At 38.4% G+C, this 25,850-nt stretch overlaps 1 protein-coding gene across 1 annotated transcript in view; it reads left to right on the forward strand.

The window, feature by feature from the left end:
- Nucleotides 1-25,118, forward strand: part of LOC106872792 (tectonic-1) — a 29,538-nt gene extending 4,420 nt beyond the window's left edge. The window contains exons 4-14 of the mRNA XM_089355651.1: nt 82-218; nt 1,617-1,719; nt 2,875-2,993; nt 6,524-6,596; nt 9,144-9,310; nt 10,889-11,014; nt 13,411-13,514; nt 15,235-15,369; nt 17,810-17,975; nt 19,434-19,580; nt 21,650-25,118. Of these exons, the coding sequence (XP_089211777.1) occupies nt 82-218; nt 1,617-1,719; nt 2,875-2,993; nt 6,524-6,596; nt 9,144-9,310; nt 10,889-11,014; nt 13,411-13,514; nt 15,235-15,369; nt 17,810-17,975; nt 19,434-19,580; nt 21,650-21,901 (1,529 nt within the window). The 3' untranslated portion in view covers nt 21,902-25,118. The remainder of the gene's footprint in view (nt 1-81; nt 219-1,616; nt 1,720-2,874; nt 2,994-6,523; nt 6,597-9,143; nt 9,311-10,888; nt 11,015-13,410; nt 13,515-15,234; nt 15,370-17,809; nt 17,976-19,433; nt 19,581-21,649) is intronic.
- The last annotated feature ends 732 nt before the right edge of the window (nt 25,119-25,850 follow it).

The raw sequence follows: 25,850 nt of genomic DNA on the forward strand, positions 1-25,850 counted from the left end.
ACTTTAAATATTTTAAAAATGTTTTTCACTGAAGAACCAAACAAATAACTGACGAATGTTTTCCATTTCTTTCATTTGTAGAAGCTGAACGGAACTTTTACAAAAATCCCAAGCTTGTTACCACTGAAGAAATGTTCTTGGAGTATGAGAAAAAATATTCAGGTCCATCATATAAGGTAGAAGCACCGAAAGCACCTCCATTTGGAAACTTTTACAAAGTAAGCAGATCACTTGGCAGAATAATGTTCAGGTTTTTTTATTTTTTTATTTGCTTCCATTTAAATATTTCTTGAGAATTGAAACTAATGCTAAGTAAAAAAAATTTAAAAAAACAAAACAAAATTAATAAATGAGGCATGCCAATGAAGGAGCCTTTATACAGCTACTTTATCTGCTAGAAATAGCAACTAAATTTCTCTGAAATCATAACCATCCCATATCTCAAAAAGCAAAGATACAGTCAACAGTGCAATAGTCCTAAGCCATACAAATATACAGGATGATGCTTAGGAACACTTTTGATCATAGATCTGCTCATTTAAGGGTTACTGTTGATGTGTAATAGAAGTACCTAGCTACATAGCACAGGTACCATCCCTGACTAACAGCTAAATACTAATTATAATAAGGAATGGTGACAGAAGACTGCATGTTTGGGTCCTGATCAGAATACGAGACTGCACTCCATGGTCGAGTGGTTACTCAATTGAAGGACAGTGGTTTTTCCATAGTAGCATGAGTAAAATAATTTGTGTAAATTTGAACATTATATTCTGTTGGGACCAATTACTTTTGTAGCTGATGTGGATGGAATGAGACAATTTGGCATGGCTGACAGGACTTCCAACCTATTGTGGCACAGGAGGCAATAAAAAACCAAAACACACACACACACGCATACACAGAGAAAGAGAGAAACACACACATACACAGAGAAAGAGAGAAACACACACATACACAGAGAAAGAGTAGGAAACATTGAAATGTTAAAACATTTGAAATCTGATAATTCAACATCAAATCTGCTACACCAAATAAGTGGCACTAAAACAGCCGTACTAGAATATCTCTTAAGACCTAATGTGGAAGCTGCTGTTATCCAGGCAAATTGAAGCAAGCAGAGTTATTTGCTTTCAACTGAAGTAAGCAATGAAGTGGCTAGAGTTGGGTTTAAGCTTAATGTCATCATCATCATCATCATCATCGTTTAACGTCCGTTTTCCATGCTGTCATGGGTTGGACAATTTGACTGAGGTCTGGCAAGCCAGAAAGCTGCACTAGGCTCCAATCTGATCTGGCAAGGTTTTTACAGCTGGATGCCCTTCCTAACGCCAGCCACTCCGAGAGTGTAGTGGGTGTCTTTTACGTGCCACCAGCACGAGAGCCAGTCAGGCGGCACTGGCATCAACCACATTCAAATAGTGCTTTTTACATGCCACTGGCACATGTCACAACTATTTATTTCATCCAGTTGCAACAATCTCTCCAAAAAGCAGGAGAATTTGTCTAGTTATTGTATTAATGCAGTCTTGTTTGTGTAATTTCTTGTAAATTCATATTTAATCATCTTTCAATAAAATTAATTATATTTCTGTTATTCTTTGTTTTGTTTTCAGAGTGGCAACAGCATTTATATATTGGGTTCTGACTATGTAGCCAGTTATTTCACTCTACCAACTACACTGGCTTCAGAATTTTGTGTTGATGACAACCCTGCTGGTCAGTAAACAACAAAAACATATATCACCCTTGACATGAATTATAAGATTACAATAATGACAATTATGTAATCACGATAGTTATTTACTGAAGCATGTATGTGTTTTAAAAAGCATTGAATAACCATACCTGTTCTCTGTATTTTATTAATATTATATATATATATATATATATATATATATATAGTAATAATATTAGGGAATAAAAAATTATTCCAACCTTACAGGTAAAATTCTGTATAATAATATTAGACCGAATTTCGTAATATATAATATATATATAACTAATTTAGAGACGAACCACCAGTCTACAACTCAGTCAATGAAGAACCCATCCAAAACCATGTTGTGAGACATATACCATATAAATACTAATCTAAATTTTTAGTAATTTTAATCATCATCATCATCATCATCATCGTTTAACGTCCGCTTTCCATGCTAGCATGGGTTGGACGATTTGACTGAGGACTGGTGAAACCGGATGGCAACACCAGGCTCCAGTCTGATTTGGCAGAGTTTCTACAGCTGGATGCCCTTCCTAACGCCAACCACTCAGAGAGTGTAGTGGGTGCTTTTACGTGTCACCCGCACGAAAACGGCCACGCTCGAAATGGTGTCTTTTATGTGCCACCCGCACAAGCCAGTCCAGGGGCACTGGCAACGATCTCGCTCGAAAATCCTACAGGAGCCAGTCAGGCGGTACTGGCAACGGCCACGCTCAAAATGGTGCATCTCATGTGCCACCCGCACAAGAACCAGTCCAGGGGCACTGGCAACGATCTTACTTGGCTTGCCGGGTCTTCTCACGCACAGCCCATTTCCAAAGGTCTCGGTCCGTAGTCATCGCCTCGGTGAGGCCCAATGTACGAAGGTCTTGCCTCACCACCTCAGCCATAATATATAATATATCATGCAAAGAAATACTAATCTAAAAATCAATTTTTATACTTTATTTGGTTTTTAGATTAATATATTTTTTTATTCCACTGATTGAAATGAGTAAAAGAAGTGATCAGGCTGAAATTTACAGTTTTAAAATGTTGTGCTTTTATATGTGTGTATGTGTGTGTGTATTGATGTATTAAAGAGAATTCTGTAGAACTTTTGTAAAAAATCATTTTAAAAAATGAAATTATTATAATCTGTTTTATAGCTTATTTAGTTGACAAAACACAACAGTGTGTCAGAGATCTGAAAAATTTGGATGAAGAATGTGAGATTTCTCCAAGAATCTCTGCTTACTCTTATTTTGAAGACTTCAAGATTGTTGTAGTAAGTGATACTTTTTATGTTCTTTGTTGCCTTGAAATGTTAAGAACCAAAGATGGTTTGCTTCATGATATATTTGGGAATAGAGTCATTGCTACACAAGCAGTATTTATACATTTTCAACAACCATTTTATCTTGAGTTCCTTTCAAGTGTTGGGCCTTGCAGAGGCAACAACCGAGACCTTTGGCATTATGTTGTGCTTGAGAAGAAGACCCATCAGGCCAAGCAGAATTGCAGTTGTGGCAGATACCAGTGTCATGCAAATTGGTACCTGTGTCGGTGGTACGTAAATGTATCCTGGTGTCGTGCAAATGGTACCCATGCTGGTGGCATGTAAAAGCACCCATTTCACTCTTGGAGTGGTTAGTGTTAGGAAGGGCATTCAGCTGTAGAAAACCATGCCAAATCAGACTGGAGTTTTCCAGTGTGCCAGCCCAGTCAAACCGTCCAACCCATGCCAGCATGGACAACAGACATTTGATGGTGGCGGTGGCAATGGTGGTGTCGTCGTTGTCGTCTTGCCACCAGTTCGATATTTGTTATGTAAGGAGAATGCAATCAGTTATGGGTAGAAGTAAAATGAAAATGTAAGCTCGCAAGGAATGAAGCCAGTATGCTCCGTTGGATGTGTAATGTCAATGTGAATACCCGTCAGAGTGTAAGTATCTTGAGAGAAAAGCTGAACATTAGAAGCATCAGTTGTGGCGTGCAAGAGAGACGATTGCGCTGGTATGGACATGTGGTGAGAATGGAGGAGGATAGCTGCGTGAAAAAGTGCCACACCCTAACAGTTGAGGGAACCCGTGGAAGAGGTAGGCCCAGGAAGACCTGGGCTGAGGTGGTGAGGCAAGACCTTCGTACATTGGGCCTCACCGAGGTGATGACTACGGACCGAGACCTTTGGAAATGGGCTGTGCGTGAGAAGACCCGGCAAGCCAAGTAAGATCGTTGCCAGTGCCCCTGGACTGGTTCTTGTGCGGGTGGCACATGAGATGCACCATTTTGAGCGTGGCCGTTGCCAGTACCGCCTGACTGGCTCCTGTAGGATTTTCGAGCGAGATCGTTGCCAGTGCCCCTGGACTGGCTTGTGCGGGTGGCACATAAAAGACACCATTTCGAGCGTGGCCGTTTTCGTGCGGGTGACACGTAAAAGCACCCACTACACTCTCTGAGTGGTTGGCGTTAGGAAGGGCATCCAGCTGTAGAAACTCTGCCAAATCAGACTGGAGCCTGGTGTTGCCATCCGGTTTCACCAGTCCTCAGTCAAATCGTCCAACCCATGCTAGCATGGAAAGCGGACGTTAAACGATGATGATGATGAAAGACTTGTGAGTGGACTTGGTAGGTGGAAACTGAAAGAAGCCTGTTGTACATGTATGTATGTGTGAGTGAAGGTGTGTGGCTTAGTGGTTAGAATATTCAGCTCACAGTTGTAAGGTTGTGAGTTCAATTCCTTGTTGCATGTTGTCTCAATGAGCAACACACTTTATTTCATGTTGCTCCAGTTCACTCATTTGGCAAAAATGAGTTGTACCTGAATCTTGCTGAGAACTACATTAAGGGTATGCATGTCTGTGGAGTACTCAGCCATATGCATGTTAATTTCACAGGCTGGCAATTCTGTTGATTGGATCAACTGGAACACTCATTGTCATAACCGATGAAGCACCAGTTCGTACGTATGTTTGTATCTCCTTGTCCTGGCATCACATCATCATCATCATCATCATCCATCATTTTAAATCCGGGTTTTGTCCCTGTTAACTGGGGTGGCTGGATCTACCTCAATGCCATAACAACTGCCCTCACACCATCTTGCCTGGTTTTGGGCGTCCTCCCTTCTCAGGCCAACCCTCTCAATCTCCTCCCCCACCTGTCCCTTCCACATTTTCCTCAATCTACCTCACCTTGGTCCATTTACCTTAAACTCTAGCACCCTCTTCACAACATGCTCCTCATCCCTCCTCAACACATGCCCATACCACCTCACTTCATTTGCCCTTGCCAGCCATTCCACTGATTCCTCCAACCCCCACATCCCCATCAAGTCCTCAGTCCTCCTCTTATCAAACAGCCTCCTGCTACATTTCTCTCACCATTGCTCTCTCTCAGTTCTTCTCAAAATTACCATCTCTCTCTCCCTCAGACTCCATGTCTCACTCCCATACAACATTTCAGCTCTCACACAACTCCTATAGACCTTTCCTTTCATCTTCAATGAGAACCTTTTTCCATATAACAACGCTCTGCATTCCCTGAACTTCACAAGATAGTTGTAAATGTATGTCACTGCTGTACAGTCAATGTCATTCATTTCCAGTATTCTGTGAAAAAATATCTGGCCATGAGGAAATATTTCCTTGCTTGGAAACAGATGAAGGCTGGTAGCTGGAAGGGCATCTGACCATAGAAAAAACCTGCCTCAGTAAACTCTCTCACTGACCCATTCTAGCATGGAAAAGTGGGTATTAAATGATGATGATGATGATGTTTGTCTCGATACCAGTGATCCCAAACTAACTGGATATCCCCTCTGTGCTGCAACATACCATTACTATTTATTACTAATCATTATTGTTTTTCTGGTTTGTGTCTAATGAAGAAAACCTTAGAATCAAAAAGTTCCAGTCTTTGCCATCTTTCTTTCAGTTGTAATGTTTCTAAGACAACATAGCTGTGTGGTTAAGAAGCTTGCTTTGCCACCACATGGTTTCAGGTTCAGTCCCACTCTAGCCCTGGGACAAGCAATTCCTTGTGAGTGAATTTGGTTGATGGAAACTGTGTGGAAGCTTCTCATTTATGTATGTGTGTTTGTGTTTGTCCACCTCATCATTACTTGACAACTGGTGTTGGTTTGTTTATCTCACCATGAAATATCAGATCAGCAAAAGAAACTTATTGCTTGAGTACCAGACTTAAAAATATAGAAATAAGTGTTTATTCAACTAAACACTTCGAGGTAATGCCCCAGCATGGCCACAGTCCAATAACTGAAACGAGTAAAAAATAAAAAATATCCAATATAGGGCATGACTTGATGGCTGCTATTTTTTTAGGTCTAACAGCCAATCAAAAACCCTTTTGTCAACTTGAGTTACATCTAGTAAATTCTTTACTTCTGTAGTACCACTGCCTTCTTCAGAGCTGAATGGTTTATCTTACAAAATTCATCCAGGCTGTATCGAAAAATTTGTGCCCTCTAATTTTCAGATCCACCCATGCCATGTTGTAATCTGAAACTGATGTAAAAGATTATTCTAGCAAGTTCTATTTCAGCTTTCTTATTTTCAATGATAGAATATTTTATTTGCTTGTGGTTTTTGCATTTTTAATGATTTAAGCTGTCTGCACTGAGATCTCTGAATGTAGTTCAATTGCTCATTGTTTCTGCATTGAAATTTAGGTCTGTTAAAATACTAAAATATGATAGACTTCACTTAATAAACTATGAATCCTAACAACTGCTCCCTGATTCATTCCAAAAATGGACTTAATATTTAAAAGTTATCTTTATATGGAATTATTTTCCAGACACCAAAGGTTTTCAAAGAATCGTTTTTGAAAATGTTATTGAACAAAACTGCAAGCTCTAGAAGCAAGTCAGGTATGCTATTCATAATTTATTCAATAAATTATATGCCAAACTAACATGGTTCAGAAAATTTGGACTTTTTTATAAATTATAGAAAGCTGGTAATTAATGGGAAACTTTCATAATAATGCTGCTGTTTATTACTGTGAGAGCTGTTCTACTCTAACAAGAGTTGGAATCAATGCAATATTTAACCATACAAAGATAGTAATAGTCTGTTAATGTTATTGGTTACAATAGCAGAATGGAATAGGTATTGGATTAGCAACTCATCATCATTATTGTTTTAACATCTACTTTTCCATGCTTGCATGGGTTGGATGGAATTGGTTGAGATGAATTTTCACTGGCTGGATGCCCTTCCTGTCACCAACCCCTCACCTGTTTCCAAACAAAGAATTATTACTCCATGGCCAGACATGTTTTTCATGGAAGATTGTAAAAGCGATACAGCTTGCATGATGGTGACTCTTGCTTACAACTTTCGTGTGAAGTCAAGGCAGAAATATTAACACACACACACACATGATGGGCTTCTTTTAGTTTCCATCTACCAAATCCACTTGCATGTCTTTGGTCAGCCAGGACTACACAGTGGAAAACATTTGCCCACACTAGGACTGAGCCCAAAACCATGTGATTAAGAAGCAAACTTCTTACCACACAAGCCACGCCTGTCCAACTTATAGGTTGTTAAATTAAATCCACTGTAGACATTCTCAAGCATTTCTGTATAAATGTTGCAATCTAAATTTCTGCATTTCTAGCAGTCTGGGAAATTTCTTGCAGTAGAGGAGTGCCCTGTTCAAATGAAGTTTCTCATATGATTAATACCAAACATGGAATGTGCTGGTTCAATGGACTATTTAGTCCTGTTATTTTGTCGGTTTAATTACTGACATATGTATGGTGAATCATAGCACAACAGGAGCCTATTTCAATTCTCTGAAATGAAATGAATAGAAAATAAATATGGTTGAAGAAGGAAAGATCTGTATGGATTAAAAAAAGAGTTTCTTACACCTCATATATAACCTCAACTACACAAACCACACAGATGCTTACTATCAACATTCTCAAGTGCAGAACCATTTCAATCACCATTTTATCTGGTATTAACCAGTCATCTTCTGTATCATCCTCGCTGTCGTTGTCGTCACCACCGCCGCCGTCGTTGTTTAACGTCCGCTTTCCATGCTGGCATGGGTTGGACAGCTTGACTGAGGATTGGCGAGCCAGAAGGCTGCACCAGGCTCCGCTGGATATATATATATTAGAAGGTTTGGAGGTGATGTACAGGTATTATATATTAGAAAAAATAATAAGGTACTCAGAGATCTAGATGGTTGTACATTTACAGATTTTTATTAATATGTCACATGTTTTTATAAATCATATATTAGCGCTTGCATCTAGTACGTCATTTTTCTACATAAAGTCTTTTGTTGGTCATGCAATCCTTCACAGCTTCATCCATAGGAAATTGACGATCTTGCAAACCATCTTCCATCAGTCCAAAGATATGATAGTCGGAAGGGGCGAGATCTGGGTTGTAGGCAGGGTGTTTCAGCACCTCAAAACCCAATTGATTACTGTTTTCAACAGTCTGGGTGGCCATGTATGGGTGTGCGTTGTCATGCAACAACAAAACTTTCTTTGACAATAGGCTTTGGCATTTGGTGCAAATTGCTGGCTTCAGTTTGATGGCCAGCAAAGCACTGTATCTTGCACTGTTGGTCATACACCCCTTTTTCAGCACTAACAGCACCGTCCAAGCATGATCATTGCCAGAGCAGCTGTCTGGCTTCCATGCCAGTGGCATGTAAATAGCACCATTTGAGCGTGATCGTTTCCAGCGACGCCTTACTGGTACTTGTGCTGGTGGCATGTGAAAAAACATTCGAGCAAGGTCGTTGCCAGTGCTGCTGCACTGGCTCCTGTGCAGGTGGCACGTAAAAAACACCATTTTGAGCGTGGCCGTTGCCAGTACCGCCTGACTGGCTCTCGTGCCGGTGGTACGTAGAAGTACCCACTACACTCTCGGAGTGGTTAGCGTTAGGAAGGGCATCCAGTTGTAGAAACTCTGCCAGATCAGATTGGAGCCTGGTGCAGCCATTTGGTTCACCAGTCCTCAGTCAAATCGTCCAACCCATGCTAGCATGGAAAGCAGACGTTAAACGATGACGATGATAATGATGCTATATATATATATATATATACATACAAGGGGAAGATAATTTTTGATTTCCCCTTGTATATGCATGCATGTGTTTCTTTTGTCCTGACACAGCATGATAGTGGCAAATGAGTGTCACTGTAATACAAGAAATGTCATTCATTTTCAGTACTCTGTGAAATTTTACCAGGCCTTGGAGAAATATTACTTTATTTAGAAACAAAAAGAGAGTCGATGACAGGAAGGCATCCAACAAATTCTGTTTGACTCATGCAAGCATGGGAAAGTAGATGATAGGATGACTGAAACAATCTGTAAATAATAAACATTTGTTAAGTTTCCACCTTGTGATGCATAAAAAAACTCTGCTTATTTACTTTTAGGTAATAAGTTGGGTTTTGACTTATACAACAGCAAGTATGCAATTGCCATATCCAATATCACCTTGTGCAGTGACTCTGGTTGCTTCAATCCATCAGAATTCAGCAGGTCTGCTAATCAGTTTGCTCCTATGTTATCTGGTTCCAAGTGCATGAATGTTGTCAACAAGGTAGGAATTCTTTATTTGGTATATAATTTTCCCTTTTACTATTTGAGAGTGAAACATTCAAATTTATTTTCTTTGTTTTTCATCATACTTGATTTCATGTTTTGTTGCTCAGGGTATTTTGTGATATTCGTCCAACCCATGCTAGCATGGAAAGCGGACGTTAAACGATGATGATGTATGTAGAAACTGAGGTACATCATTATTCACGTACTCTTTTGTTTGCCGTTTTTGACTCTTATTCTCTGGGCTCAGGCATAGTCATGGCCAAGTGGTGAAGAAGTTTGTTTAGCAATCGTAACGTTGCATGCTTGATTTCGCTATGTTCATCTTGAGCAAGTGTCTTCATTCAAAGCTTCTGGCTGAACCAAGCCGTGTGAGTGAAGTGACTGCACCTTCACACATCTTCACCATCATTTTCTTTCTCTTCCAACTAAGATAACCGTATATCTCCCTACAGCATGACACCTGTACCTGTCCCTCTATCTTTCTGTAGCTTCTCATCAGCTGGCATCCCTCAGTACTATTCCCCCTTCATTTGATGTAGGGTTGTTGTCTTGTGAGTTACTTGATAATCTCACTAGTGTAAAAAAGCACCCAAGTACAAAGAAAAAGAAGTGGTTAGCATTAGAAAAGGCTCCCAGCCATAGAAATCATGTGAAAGCAGACATTGGGGTTTGGTGCAGTTCTCTGGTGTGTTAGCTTCTGTTGAACTATCCAACCCATGCCAGCATGGAATATGGACTTTCACTGACTGCTGCTGCTGGTGATGATGATCTATTAGATTGTTTCTACTTGTTCTGCGATGGTTGACTTAATTGTTACCTGGTCTAAATGCTTGACTATTGAGTACTTTTAGCAGAGCCCACTCTGTTGCAATCGTTTGGACTAAGTTGTTCAGTCTGAAGATAGCAATATTTTTCTACATCCAGTCTCAAAAGACCTACAAGTGTTACTTCCTTCCTCCTTTAACTAAACCCTGCAAAACTATAAAAAAAATCTGTCCAGTTCCAAACTAGAATTTTAGTAATTACGTCATGACATAGAATGGCCATCCCAGCCTCTGGATGGCCATTGATACCAAGAGAGGTAACTATCTCTTCATGGGATGAGTGGATGAGTTGGAATTAAAAAATTGAATATAAATCAAGGAATATGGAGAGGATACAAATTCACACATGTATGCGTTTGTATGTGTGTGTGTACATATATCATCATCATCAACATGGAAAACGGACATTAAGCAATGATGATGATGATGCATATATGGGTACAAGACGTCACCAACAGTGCAAATTACATGAAATACATGAGCGAGGGAAAAAAAGAGTGAAATACATAAACAACAAGAAAAAAGTGGAAAACAAGACAAGTTAACACAGCTAGCATGGGAAGCGGACGTTAAACGATCATGATCATGATGATATATATCTATATATATATATATATATATATATATATATATATAGAATGATTGTATGGGCAATAAATGGTCCAATAACATTTCTGATATTTTTTTAATACTTTTAATGTAAACAATTTTGCTTACTTTGTGTAAACTATTCTTTTTTTTTTTTTTAGGTTGTTTATCATTTTATACACAACGGTACATATGGTATTATTTCAGTCCGTGTGGCTCTAAATTTGATTGATTTGACACAATCTGATTTACCTTTTACTCAAACGTTTTCCACAGAATTTCAAGAGGTAATATTTTTTATATCATAATACTAAGAATAATTTTCAGAAAATTAATTACCAGATTTGATAGCATATATATTTTTTGTAAAAAATGGCCAAGTGACCAAGCTCCCTTCGAGTGTTGGGCTTCATGGAGGCAATGACCAAGATCTTAGCATTATGTTTGTGCTTGAGAAGAAGACCCATTAAGCTGAACAAAATCGAAGTCGTGGCAGGTACCAATATCACACAAATGCCACCCATGCTGGTGGCACATAAAAGCACCTGTTACATTCTCGGAGTGGTTGGCATTAGGAAGGGCGTCTAGCTATAGAAACCTTGCCAGATCAGACTGGATTCTGGCGCACCCTTCCAGAGTGCCAGCCCAGTCAAACCTTCCAACCCATGCCAGCATGGACAACAGACGTTAAATGATGATGATGTCTCAAAAAGTCACTCTTAGTCTTATATGCAAAGTTGGGCCTCTCAATGCATTAACATCTTTTTTTTCGTGTCTAATATGTCTGCGTCTTTTGTGTCATCAAATATGGCTATAGCTAAGAATCATCATCACCATCATCATTTAACGTCCGCTTTCCATGATGGCATGGGTTGGACGGTTTGACTGAGGACTGGCAAGCCAGCAGCTGCACCAGGCTCCAATCTGATCTGGTAATGTTTCTACAGCTGAATGCCCTTCCTAATGCTAACCACTCCGAGAGTGTAACAGGTGTTTTTACGTGCCACCAGCACGGGGCCAATCAGGTGGCACTACTATCTACCATGCTTGAATGGTGCTTTTTACGTGCCACCAGCACAGGAGCCAAATCCAAAATTACTTTATGACTTCAGTTCCACTGCATGGCACCTTAGGCAAGTATCTTCTAATATTGCCTTGGGCCAACTAAAGCCTTGTAAATGAAATTGGTAGATGGAAACTGAAAGAAGCCCATTGTGTGTGTGTGTGTGTGTGTGTGCACTGGTGTCATTTAAAAAGCACCTGTACCAGTACCACATAAAAACACCCAGCACACTGTGAAGTGGTTGGCATTAGGAAAGGCATCCAGCCATAGAAACCATGCCAAAACAGACATGGAGCCCAGATAGCCTCTTCAGCTGGCCACAGCTCCTGTCAAACCATCCAACCCATGTCAGCAAGGAAGACAGCTATTAAATGATGCTGATGATGTGTGCGTGTGTGTGTGTATCATCATAATAATCATCATCATATCATCATTTAACGTCCATTTTCCATGTTTGCAATGGTTGGATGGTTTGACAGGATGTGGCCTGCTGGGGCACTGCCCTGGCTCCAGTTGTCTGTTTTGGCATGATTTCTACAGCTGGATGCCCTTCTTATTGCCAATCACTTTACAAAGTATACTGGATGCTTTTATGTGGAACTGGTACAGTGTGTGTGTGTGCATTGTTGTGTCCCCCCACCCAGGTATTAGTGCGTTTATATTCCCATAACTTAGTGATTTGACAAAAGTGACTGATGTTTGTTATATTGTTGGTGACAATATATCGTGTGTGTGTAATAGTGTATCACAGCATCAAATATAACCGTATAACAATAAACAATGTAATAAGAGTTGGTTATCTTATTATAACTGTTTGCACAATAACACTCCTATGCAGAATCAATAACGAGACTGTCTACTGGTTCATCAACTTATAAATCTTGTCCAGTCCACGGACAGTCATGTGTGGGGGTGTCAGTTCACTCCACAACAATGTTTATCTCCATGATAGCATGAGTAAAATGATCTTTAAAAATTTCCTTAAAATTAGAGCAATACTTCAACAGCTGGCTGCTCTGCCTCCTACAAAATTACTCAAGCATGAAGTGGAAGTAAAGCTTTTGGAAAGTTCTATCCCATCCCCTCAGTACACAGTTACTAAAGTAAAATTTGAACTAGTTCTCACATGATCCCCATTGCAACCATGTATTTTTAGGCAAGTGTCTTCTTTAGCCCTGATCTGACCATTGTCCTGTGAATGAATTTGAGAGATGGAAACTGAAAGAAGCCTGTTGTGTGTGTGTATGTTTGTGTCTCCTTCTCTTGACATCACATGAGTGTTGTAAATGAATGTCATTCATTTCTGATATTCTGTGAAACTTTGTCTGGCTGTTGGGAAATATTACTTTGCTTAGAAACAGATGGTGGTTGGCATCAGGAAGGAGGGCATCTGGCCATAGAAAAATCAACCTCAGTAAACTCTGTTGAACCCATGCTAATTTAGGAAAATGAACATTTAAAATGTAATGATGAAAATGTATACAATAAAACACACTTTTTCTTTTCATAAATTCAATCTAATCAATACAGTTCGTTTGTCATATGATTGGTAATGCTCTTTATTTGCTTTTCTTTCTTCAAATATATTCCTCTTTTAATAATTTTGGTAATATTTTTCAGTTGGAGGCAGAAGATAATGCATATTTCAAGAGGAGTGGTAACCCTGGTTACATAAGGGGTGAACCATTATTAGCTGGAACTAAAATTAATTTGCCAACAGGACGGTAAAGTTTCAATTTATTTTCATAAATTCTTCATCAATTGCCAAATGTTTTTGAAAGAATAATAGATAATGAAACAAAATAAAAACTTTACTTTACAATTGCCATCTCTCTCTCTCTCTCTCTCTCTCTCTCTCTCTCTCTCTCTCTCTCTCTCTCTCTCTCTCTCTCTCTCTCTCTCACTCTCTCTCTCTCTCTCTCTCTCTCTCTCTCTCTCTCAAGCACCTACCTATCCATTTATCCTGTCCAGTCCTTTGGGCCACTTCTCTTATGTTCACCTTCCTCTAATGTGAGGGTTTGCCCTGATACCTCCTCACCATTTTCTCTCCTTTCCCAACTTGGGTAATCATTTATCTCTTCTACTCATCACTTGGTATAAAGCCATCTCCCTCAATACTGTCCCCACCTCAGCTATGGGGTCTTTTTTGTGAGTTACAAAATATCACTCATATTATCTTTTAATTGATTAAATGAATCTTATATTATCTTTTAATTGGTTAAATGAATTTTTGCTATTTTCATACATTCACAAAATGTCAATGCTGAAGACTAGAGGCCAGATGTCATCCCACTTGAGCCAGTTAATTGGTACAGGGGAAAGAGCTTCCTGTATTAGAGCTTCCAACAGTGAGAGACATTTTAAGACTTAGGTTACTACTTCGGGAACAAAATTCAAATGACAGAAGGAATTATATAGTTAAGGAACTCATACATAATATAATGCCCCATCTTCTGTGTCAGTGGACAAAGGCTAATACACAATTCAAACTGCCAGTGATCATACAGTGTTGAACAATTGAGCTAAATCTAGTGGTACTGTGGCGGAAAGCAGTACACACATCACTTGGTAAAGGAAACTTGGCAATGAAAAATGCTTTTCTACACTCACTTGGTACACTGTTCGGTATTTTGAGCTGCAGTTTTTTCCATAATTTTGTGTTCAAAAGGGGAATGTTCCCCAACTGGTAAGAAGAGGAAATCATTCTCACATTGACTGTCGTTGCTCTCGTGAAAAGAAGATACCTTCTCTGGAGCTAAATTTCATAAGCTCACAGAGGACAAAGGTAGGAGGCCAAGGCAGCATGCAAATGGGATTCAACTGATTATAAAGAAAGAGACAGATTTCTACTGAAAAAGGAAAGGCCTTGTCAGAGAGAGAAGGAAGAAAAGAAGGGAATGAAGAGTGAAATCATGCAAAGAGAAGAACAGCCATGTTTGTCAGTTGTTTGGTTAATCTTTTGAAGAGAATGAAGTAATGTCAGATGAAAATTCTAAGGAATCTTCTGAAGCCATAACAAAGAGAAGAAAATGCAATACAAGAGACAGTTCAAACATTGCATTAGTGTTATTTAAAATTTTTTTTCTTTCCAGAATTTTGTTTTATATGCTAAAAGGCAACAATAAATTACTACCAAGATTGAAAATTATGAATTTTCCTATTTACTCCCCAAAATTGACACACCTTAATCTTCAGCACATAATACCTGATGCCTCTTCTTCACTGTCAGGTGTCTCTTACATGGAGTTAGACAGAAAAATAGTGAAGATCTGCATGGCACTTCGGGCAAGTGTCTTCTAATATATACCCAGGCTGACCAAAGCCTTGTGAGTGGATTTGGCTGAGAGAAACTGAAAGAAGCTTGTTAAGAGGTGATGATGATGATTGTAGATTAAGATGAACTAATATCATTCCCCTTTTTGTATATTTGATGTATTCTTTCAGTTCCATAATTAACTTAAGCTCTGATCGAACCAATTGGCTTACAATTCCACAACCTTCACCTGATGGTTCCTGCTCTGGTAAAAGTCGAGTTCCTGTTACTTTTGGTGTTGATATGCGATCTGGTTGTTTCTTAAAGTAAGTCACTTCACTAAACTTTCAAAACACAGGAAACGATGATCCTGAGTGAATCTACAAAGTTATACCTTTATAAAATTTATGTTGTAGCTAAGTATTTCCACTGGCACCAACTAAACCCTAAAATAGATGGGAGGCCTTTAGTTTTCAGATCAGGGGTTTAAGTGCTGGCATGGCTGTGTGATGAGAAGTTTGCTTCTCAACTATGTAGTCTTGGGTTCAGTTCCACGGCATGGTACCCTGGGCAAATGTCTTCTGTTATAGCCCTGAGCCAACTAAAGCCTTGTGAGAGGATTTGGTAGATGAAAACTGAAAGAAGCCCATCATGTACACATATATATGTATATTTGTGTGTGTGTGTGTATGGAAAATAGACTCCATCAAATGCCAGCGGGGAAAACTAGAAGTAGTTGATAGCTTCTGTTACCTAGGTGACCAAGTCAAGAGTGGAGGTGGATGCTCCGAGAGCATAGCTGCTAGAATAAAAATAGGCTGGGCAAATTTCAGAGAGCTCCTACCTCTGTTGGTCACAAAGGGCTTTTCCCTCAGATTGAAGGGCAGATTGTACAATGCCTGTGTGCAAACAGCCATGCTACATGGCAGTGAAACACGGGCTGTGACCACGAAGGACATGTGACAGTGTGAAGGAAATGAAGCTAGTATACTCCGCTGGATGTGCAATGTCAATGTGCATGCATGACAGAGTGTAAGCACCTTAAGTTGGGCATAAGATGTGGTGCACAAGAGAGATGACTGTGCTGGTATGGTCATGTAATGCATATGGACGAGGACAGCTGTGTAAAGAGGTGCTAATCTCTAACCTGTGGAAGAGGTAGACCTGTAAAGACATGAGATGAGGTGATGAAGCATGATCTTTGAATGTTGGGCCTCACGGAGGCAATGACAAGTGACTGAGACTTTCGGCAATATGCCATGCTTGAGAAGACTTGTCAAGCCATGTGAAATTGTAGTCATGACCAATGCTGGTGCTTCGTAACCAGCACGTAAAAAGCACCCACTACACTCTTGGAGTGGTTGGTGTTACAAAGGGCATCCAGCTGTAGATGCCATGCCAAATCAGATTGAAACCTGGTGCAACTTACCAGTTTTCAGTCAAACCATTCAACCCATGCCAGCATGGAAAACATGTTAAATGATGATGATGATGATGATGATGATTATAGTTAAGATAATGGGATCCATAAAGGATCAAGGTATATTGAAAGAAGTCATTCAATCTAGCAACATCATCCACAGAGGCCAAAAGTAGCAGAACATACTTGAATAAAGCAGGCAGTAGACACTAAGTATGACATTTGACAGCAACTACCAAACTAATAGAATATTAGCATCATTTAATGAAGATCCAGCTAATTATAATTCACGGAGGATAATTTAGAGCAAAACCTCAGATTAACGATACATGGGATCTACTTCTTATTCTAAATTAAGATTGTATAATCTTCTTCACACCTTTAGAAGGATGGATAAAGTAAAAACATCATCACTTTCTGCAAAGATTTTGGAGTTAAAAAACAAAAATGTTGATTTTTATCTAAAGTGGAGCATTGTTAGACACACTAAATTGTTTGTTAGTGATAGATGTATGGAATTGTTGGAAATCTTAAATCTTAAATGAAACAATTGTAGCAATACCAAATAATCCATTTGAATATTTTTATTGTGTAAAGACACATGGCTCGTTGGTTAGAGTGTCAGGCTCACAATCATGAGGTAGTGAGTTCGATTCTGGGCTGTGTGTTGTGTTCTTGAGCAAGACACTTTATTTCACATTGCTCCAGTTAACTCAGCTGTAGAAATGAGTTGCGACATCACTGGTGCCAGGCTGCATCAGCCTTTGTCTTTCTCTTGGATAACATCGGTGGCATGGAGAGGGGAGGCTGGTATGCATGGGCGACTGCTGGTCTTCCATAAACAACCTTGCCCGGACTTGTGCCTCGGAGGGGAACATTCTAGATGCAATCCCATGGTCATTCATGTGTGTGTATGCATGTGTGTCTATGTATAATTGTGTGTGTAAACTTGTCTAGCCATCATGTAATGGTTGTAAATGAGCATCATGCATCATCATACAAGCAAGGTTGCTTGCAGCCTTCTGTAGAAAGCATGCTTAGCCATGAGAAAATATTACCTTACTTAGTAACAAGTGATAGTTGGTGACAAGGAGAGATCTGGCTGTAGAAAAACTGCCTCAGCAGGATCCATCTGCCCATGCAAACATGTAAAAGTAAATGTTAAAATAATGCATATTTTGTGTTGTTTTTTTTCTTCTCACTTCACATTTGGATCTAATCTATGTAACTGGATACACAATTGGTGAAATGTTATACGTTTATATCCTCATTAACTTTGTATGTTTCTTTGCCATTTCAGGTTTATCAGGTATTTTCTAGATGTCTTCTTTTCTTGTTTTTATCAGATTAAAACTATCTGACCTCAGTATTCAGTGCAAAAACCTTGAAGGAATGAGCAATATTCTGTGGCAACAAAATGCCACCCATGTAGCAACATTTGGTAACTCCCCAGTTGAGTTTGTTGCTGACTGGTTGACAATATTTGAACAGAATAAACCTCCACAGCCTCAGGTTAGAATCGATTCTATTTAGTATCTACTAAAATTATAAAATCTTGCCTTTCTCTCTTTTTTTCTTTTCTTTTTTTTTTTGTCTGCCATGTTTTGTATAGACATGGGTGTGTGGTTAAGAAGTTTGCCTTCTGACCATATGGTTTCAGGTTCAGTCCATCTGCATGGCATCCTGGGCAAGTGTCTTCCATGCCAACAAAGCCTTAGGAGTAGATTTGGTAGATGGAAACTAAAAGAAGCTTGTCATTTGCATGTGTGTGTGTGTATCTGTGTGTGAGTATGAGTTGGTGTCTTGATATTGCATGGTAGTTGTACATGAGTGTCAGTGTTATACTCTGGTTTACACCAATCACTTTATTCCCCACCCCCACACTTTGTGCATCCATGCAGAGTCTCTACTCCCCATTTGCTCTTCTTTGGCAATACCCTGCCACTTATATTATGACCTCTGTACCTTGATGGTATGCCCTGGCACTTGCCCTCATCTCTCTCTCTCTCTCTCTCTCTGCCTTTACTCTACAATCCCATTTATATTCTGATCCCTATTCTTTGTAAGTATGCCCTGACACTTTGATACCATCTCTCTCCTGCTCTCTCTTTCACTCTTGCTATCTTCCACTCTCTCTCTCTCTCACGCTTCTCTCTGGCTGGGTGACCATGTATGTATCTCCTCTACAGCAGCACACCTGTTTCTGTTCTCATTCTTGACCACTCTCTCTCTCTGGCTGGGTAACCATGTACCTCCCCTGCAGCAAGGCACCTGTTTCTGTCTGTCTGTCACACTAACCTTTTATCATCTAGCACAAGATCACCGCCTCCAATGCCCCTCCCCTCTTAAAGGATCTTTGTCTTGCAACTTACTTGATGACCCTGCCAGTGCTGGTGCCACATAAAAAGCATCCAATCCACACTGAAAAGTGGTTGGTGTTTGGAAGAGCATCCAGCTGTAAGAAACTGACTTCACCTGTACTGGTGCCATGTAAAAAGCACTCAGTCCACTCTGTGGGGTGGTCGGTGTTAGGAAGGGCGTCCAGCCATAAAAACCATGCCAAAACACACACAGAAGTCTGGTGCAGTCTTCTGTCAGGTCAGCTCCTCTCAAACCGTCCAACTCATGCCAGCATGGAAAGTGGACATTAAAAGACGATGACGATGATGATGATGACTGTTTTATGGCTGTTTCATTTGTTTCCAGTTTTCAATAAAAAGCATGTTTGGCCATGGAGAAATATTGTCTTACCTGGAAACAGGTGAAGATTAGCAACAGAGAGAGTATCTGACTGTAGAAAATCTGCCTCAAAAAATTCCATGCGATCCATACAAGCAAGGAAAAGCAGATTTTAAAACAGTGAGATGATAAGAGTTACAATAGAATGTACATAAATGAATTGTTACAGAATTTTTTAATAAATGTAATGGTTTGTCTTTTAATTGATATTATTTTGTTTTTTTTACTCAGTTTGAAGCACCAGACCAATGCACCCAAGTTGTTACAGGAATGCAGATACAAGTATTATATGCTAAAGTTGGATCCATTAATAATCCTCAGCCAAAGATTATTGGGGTTTCTTTAACCTATGAAAAACCAAAGACAATATCATTACAGGTATAATCTTAATAGATAATTTAATTATCTAAATCAATAACTCAGTTATGTTTCAATTAATAACAATTCAATTCTGTCAGTCTTACGTTTGTTTTTAGTCTTATTTTGTCTCCTTAATAGACACAGACATGGCTGTGTTGTGAGAAGTTTACTTCCCAGCCACATGATTTTGGGTTCTGTCTGATCATGTGGTACCTTGGGCAAGTGTCTTCTACTTTAACCCTGAGTTGACCAATGCCTTGTGAATGAATTTAGTAGACAGAAACTGAAAGAAGCCTGTTGTGTGTGTGAGTTTTCTTGCCTTGATATTTTGTGATAGTCGTAAGCAAATGTCACTGTGCTGCAAGCGGTCTCCTTTGTTCCCAGTCATCTGTAAAAGCATGTCTGGTCATGCAGAAACATTACATTACTTGGAAACAGGCAAAGGTTAGCAACAAGATGGGCTGTAGAAAAATCTACCTCAACAAATGTCTGTCTGACTCATGCAAGCTTGAGAAAATAGACGTTAGATGAATTGTTTTAACATATTTAATGCGAAGTGGAAATGTTCTTGGTGCATAAGAAAAAAAAATTATATTTAGTTTCGTTAGATTGTTTAATCGTGAATAATTGTTTACAGTTTCTGAAATGCAAATGTTAAGACCCTGAATTATTTATGATTTTTAAAAATATTCAGAAATGTTATTTGTTAGTTCCCTGGTAACTACTATTTCCTCCATGATGGCTCTCTGATACTAAAAATTAAAAATTACTTGGTAGATGATGATGCTTTGGAAGAGACACTGAATAAGAATTAACCACAAAAGCAACCTAATAGGAAAGAAATGATTAAAATGAATTGGGTGTTATGGGAAATAAAATTGCCCCAAACCATTGACCCCCCACCCCCATTAAAGATTGCCATCATTTAGTATGTTAAGAGCAAATCAATAATGTAAAGATCATTTCTTTCCCGAGCTATTGGCCATGGATAGTTATTCTAGATATGAGTAATAAGTTGAGTGAAATGTCTCCACCTGTAATGTACCTTATGTCGCATATCTGTTCACTCAGAGTTTACCAACACAAGACAGCTCTTGCGCAAATGAAAGCCAGAGATGACTTTGTAATGATGTAAATTGATCAGGTTTAATATCTCAAATCTTACACAATATTTATATGAGGATGGAAATTCATGGATACTTCAGACTTATTGAAACTATGCAAAACTGACTGTAAAACTTCAAATATCAATGAATGTTGATAAAGAAAAAATAAGTAAGTAGAATTGGTATCAAATTATTAACTCAAAGGTCTGGAGTTCAAACCCACTGCAAGCATCTGATTGTGTATTTAGGCAGTACACTTAATCTGTAGTTTACCTAGATGTTGGAAACAGACAACAGATTACCTGAGAATATTACTCAAGATTAATTAATATCAATTTTTATCTTTCATCCACTTAACACTACTCAATCAGAATTAAGCACCACCTTGAAAACCATTTGAGGCTTACAAGATAATTCATATTTCATAGTCATAGTGCAGTTTTATTTCAAATCTTTACCTTCTTTCCAGCTGCTCTCATCCATCATTTTACAATGTGAAGTAGCCATGTATCTCCCCTGGGCTTCTTTCTCTATCATACTTTAACCTCTCAACATCTTGACTAAAACTACTGCCCCACCTCTCAAATGCTAACCCCCACCACCACTTAGTTGTGGGAGCTTTTTCCTTTGTTTTGTTCTTTCTTATCTTACAAGTTACTTTGTGATGTCCCTAATGCCAGTGACATGAAAAAAACAAAGCATCCACTACACACTGTAAAGAGGTTGGCATTAACAAGGGCATCAAGACATAAAAACCATGCCTATGCAGACATAGAGCTTGACAGGGACCTGAGGCTTGTTGGATCCTGATTAACCATCCAACTTATGCTGGCATGCAAAACAAACATTAAATGATGACGATGACGATGAACTCTAGACCACTTCAATTTCGATCAGTAGGCAATAAAAGAGTAAATTGTATTAATTTTTAGAACAAAATGAAAATTCTGAATTATTTATTCCATCTCTATTTTGTTTCAGTGTAATAACCTCATATGTGATCCAACAAACTATGATAAAGAGTACAGGATTGAACTGGTAACGTCTGTAGCATTTCAAGATGTCTCTGAGCCAGCTTTGAAGTATTTTACAAGACCTCCCCCACAAGAGGGTGGATTACCATTTGATTTCTTCTATCCTTTTTATTCAAATGGTTCAGTAAAGAACTATGAGCAAGTTTCAACAATATATTTTACAATATTTGCCATATTTCAAATGTTTCTTTTGCTATGAAAATTGTCCTACAAATCTAGGTTAATCTTCAAGAAAACATTCTTGGACATCTTATTTTTGTCTTTTTAGACATTCCCTCCATAATTCAGCACAATATTCTATAATTTCATTCTATCTCATGAGGTGCTGGACCCAAACAACCTGCTGTATATAGTGAATTGTTTAAGGGCAGAAATTCTGAATGATTACTGACTGGGTCCATGTTGACCTGTCCAACACATACCAGCATGGGAAGTGGACATAGAACAACAATGATATATATCAATAAATATGCCGGAGAACCTCCCAAAACTAGACACCAATATCTAAATATTATTGGAGCCTAATTAGGTTACCTGTGAAAGAAAAACTGAACAATACCAGAGTAAGCAATCCACAAATGAAAGACAACTTTGAATAACAAAACTAAAAGATAAAAAATCCGTAATGGTGCAAAGCAAACGTGTATTCCCATCATCAGCTGCTACACATGATATCCTGTGTGTACAGATAGATCACTATGATCTGTTGTCGTTCAGCATCCAGTAGCACTTGGAACATCCACTGCAGAAGATACTGATAGCTTTAATGGTGAAATGTACACAGGGAATAAATGATGTAAAACTTGTATCTATCATAATTTCTCGCACACACTCACATATGTATATATGTATATGTATATCTGTGTGTATATATATATATATATATATATATATATATATATTTATATACACACACATTGATACCAGTGCTGATGCCATGTATAAAGCACCCAGTACACTCTAGAGTGGTTGGCATTAGGAAGGGCATCCAGCCCTAGGAACCATGAAAAAACAGACAATGGAGCCTGGTGCAGCCTCTGGCTTTGCCAGCTCCTGTCAAACCGTCCAACCCATGCCAGCATCGAAAACATGTTTAATGATGATGATATGTGAATATCACTTACTTGAAAAACAAGTAAGGGTTGGTGACAGGAAGAGTGTCTAACTAAAAAAAAAACCTATGTTAGATAATACTCTGTCCAAACCCATGCTAGCATGGAAAACAAATGTTAAACAATCAAATAAAGCAAGTGTGTGTATGTGTGTAGATTTATATATGTGTCGGTATGTGTGTATAACTAAAGCATTTAGTTGATCATACCACCATTTCTTCCAAGTTATCGGTGCAGCCTTCTGGCTTGCCAGCCCTCAGTCAAACCGTCCAACCCATGCTAGCATAGAAAATGGACGTTTCTTACGCAGAGTAATAAATTTGGGAAACCAATTCTCATATATTAGTTTACTTATTTTAACAGTTCTAGAAGAATGAAAAAGTTGATCCTAGTAGAATTCAAATTTACTATTTAGAAGGGTAAAATGAAATGCTGTGCCCCCATTTTTGTCAACTGATTGCTTCATTGGATTTCCTGAAATCAACACAAAAATGGGGATTGTTTGCTCATATTGATTTAACTTAACCTATAACTACCATATTTGATTGTGTATTAGATGCAACCACATATTAGGTGTACCCCAATTTCCATGGCACATATTCAAGGAAAATGTTTTATGTACATTAAAGCATTTAAACCGGACATATCTGGCCCAAAATGTTCTACCTGTTTTGTGATCAAACTGAACAAATCCAGCCTTTCACACTTACCCTACAATGTTGTTCTAAAAATAAGCAATTATATCATTGAAATCTTGAAACTACAAGATGATGCATGTTTACATCAACAGAGTGTGAATAGATAAGCATTTCATTTGATAGAGTAATCTAAATGCTAAGAGGTTAAACCAACCAAATCCAGCCCAAATATTCTACCTGTTTTATACTGAAACTGGCCACATCTGGCCTCTCCCACTTACTTTACAATGTCATTCTAAAAAGAAACAAACACACTGTTGAAATCTCAAAGCTACAAGATAATACATAATAAATTCAAAACAGTGTGAATAAATAAGCATTACATTATTTACATTACTTACAATTGACAGATATTTGTCCTCATCTTGTTTGTTGTTAACACGTTTCGGCTGATATACCCTCCAGCCTTCATCAGGTGTCTTGGGGAAATTTCGAACCTGGGTTCTCATTCCTAAAGTATTTTTCGGTGTTGTTGTTGTTGTTGTTGTAGTTATTATTATTATTATTATTATTATTATTATTATTATTATTATTATTATTATTTATTATTATCCAGGTCACTGAATAATAATAACAACAACAACATTGAAAAATACTTCAAGAATGAGAACCCAGGTTCGAAATTTCCCCAAGACACCTGATGAAGGCTGGAGGGTATATCAGCTGAAACGTGTTAATAACAAACAAGATGAGGACACATATCCGTCAATTGTAAATAATGTAAATAATTCTTCATCTCTTAAATATAAAACTGAAATAAGCATTACATTTGATTGAGTAATCTGAATGTTAATGGGTTAAAGTTTTCTAGCTTTTGGGAGGCCCAACTTCGCATATAGGACCCAGGAATATATTTTGAGACTTTTTTTTTTTTAAATGTGTGTTTTATATGCCACCAAATATGATATTGATCCCTAACTCTCTCTCTCTCTCTCTCTCTCTCTCTCTCTATCTCTCTATCTCTCTCTCTCTCTCTATCTCTCTATCTCTCTCTCTCTCTCTCTCTCTCTCTATCTCTCTCTCCCTCTCTCTCTCTCTCTCTCTCTCTCTCTCTCTTCCATTAAATGCCGTCCATCAGACACAATGAACAGTTCCCAATGTTTGCTTGAGTTTGAAGCATAAATGTGGTCTGTACAGGTGTGTTTTTCAGCATGTGTGTGTGCATGTATGCACATGTGTGTGTATATATATTTATGTGTGGGTGTGTTGAGGCAGCGAGCTGGCAAAATCATTAGCATGCCAGGCGGAATGCTTAGCGGTGTTTCATCTGTCACTACGTTCTGAGTTCAAATTCCATTGGGGTTGACTTTGCCTTTTATCCTTTCGGGGTTAATTAGATAAGTACCAGTTACGCACTGAGGTTGACGTAATTGACTTAAACCCTTCCCCAAAATTTGAGGCCTTGTGCTTCCAGTAGAAAGGATATCTGTGTGTGTGTATATGTATCTGTCTGTATATGTATATGTGTGTGTGTGTGTGTGTATATATATAGTTTACAATTTAAAGAAAAAATCCAGGAGAATATTACAAGGTAGCTAATTGTTGCTTAAGTGTCCCAGGATTTAAAACATGTAGAAGAATTCAAGATATAAATGGTTTAAAAACATCTTGAGAGTTTGTCTCCTTATTCAATTTTCTTATATATATATATATATATATATATATATATATATATATATATATACACAAACACACACACAAATATATATTGATTTATACATTTGTTATTTTAACTGCAAAGGAAAGTTGTGTTATAGGCTGAGTCTGCGATTATGTATTTTAATTTTCATGAAAATGAATGGAATTAAATAAAAAAGTTATTAAAAAGTAAAGGAGTCCTGTTACATAATGTTTTTTGTCATCTGTGAGCAATTTTTAAGGATAAACACATGCTGCATGTGTTTTGTCATGTAGAGGCATCTGCTTAACATTTAGTGAAGTCATCATTATTTAATGTACACTTTTCCATGCTTGCAAGGATCAGATGGAAATTGTTGAGGCAGATTTTCTACTGCCAGATGTCCGTTTTTGTCACCAACCTTCACATGTTTCCAAGCAAGGTAATATTTTCCCATGGCTGGACACGTTTTTCATGGAAGATTGGAAACAGACAATTTCACTTGTATGTCAATGCTACTTATTTTCAACCTTTATGTCTAAATAGGAATACAAACACACATGTGAATGTGACATGCTTCTTCCAGTTTCTGCCTACCAAACTCACTCAAGATTTTGATCAGCTCGGAACTATAGTAGAAGACACTTACCCAAAGTACTATGCAGTGGGACTGAACCTGAGACCACATGGTTGAAAAGCAAACTTCTCAACCACAGAGTA

This window comes from Octopus bimaculoides, chromosome 7, assembly GCF_046866305.1.
Source record: "Octopus bimaculoides isolate indiv1 chromosome 7, ASM4686630v1, whole genome shotgun sequence".
In the NCBI taxonomy this organism is placed as follows: domain Eukaryota; kingdom Metazoa; phylum Mollusca; class Cephalopoda; order Octopoda; family Octopodidae; genus Octopus; species Octopus bimaculoides.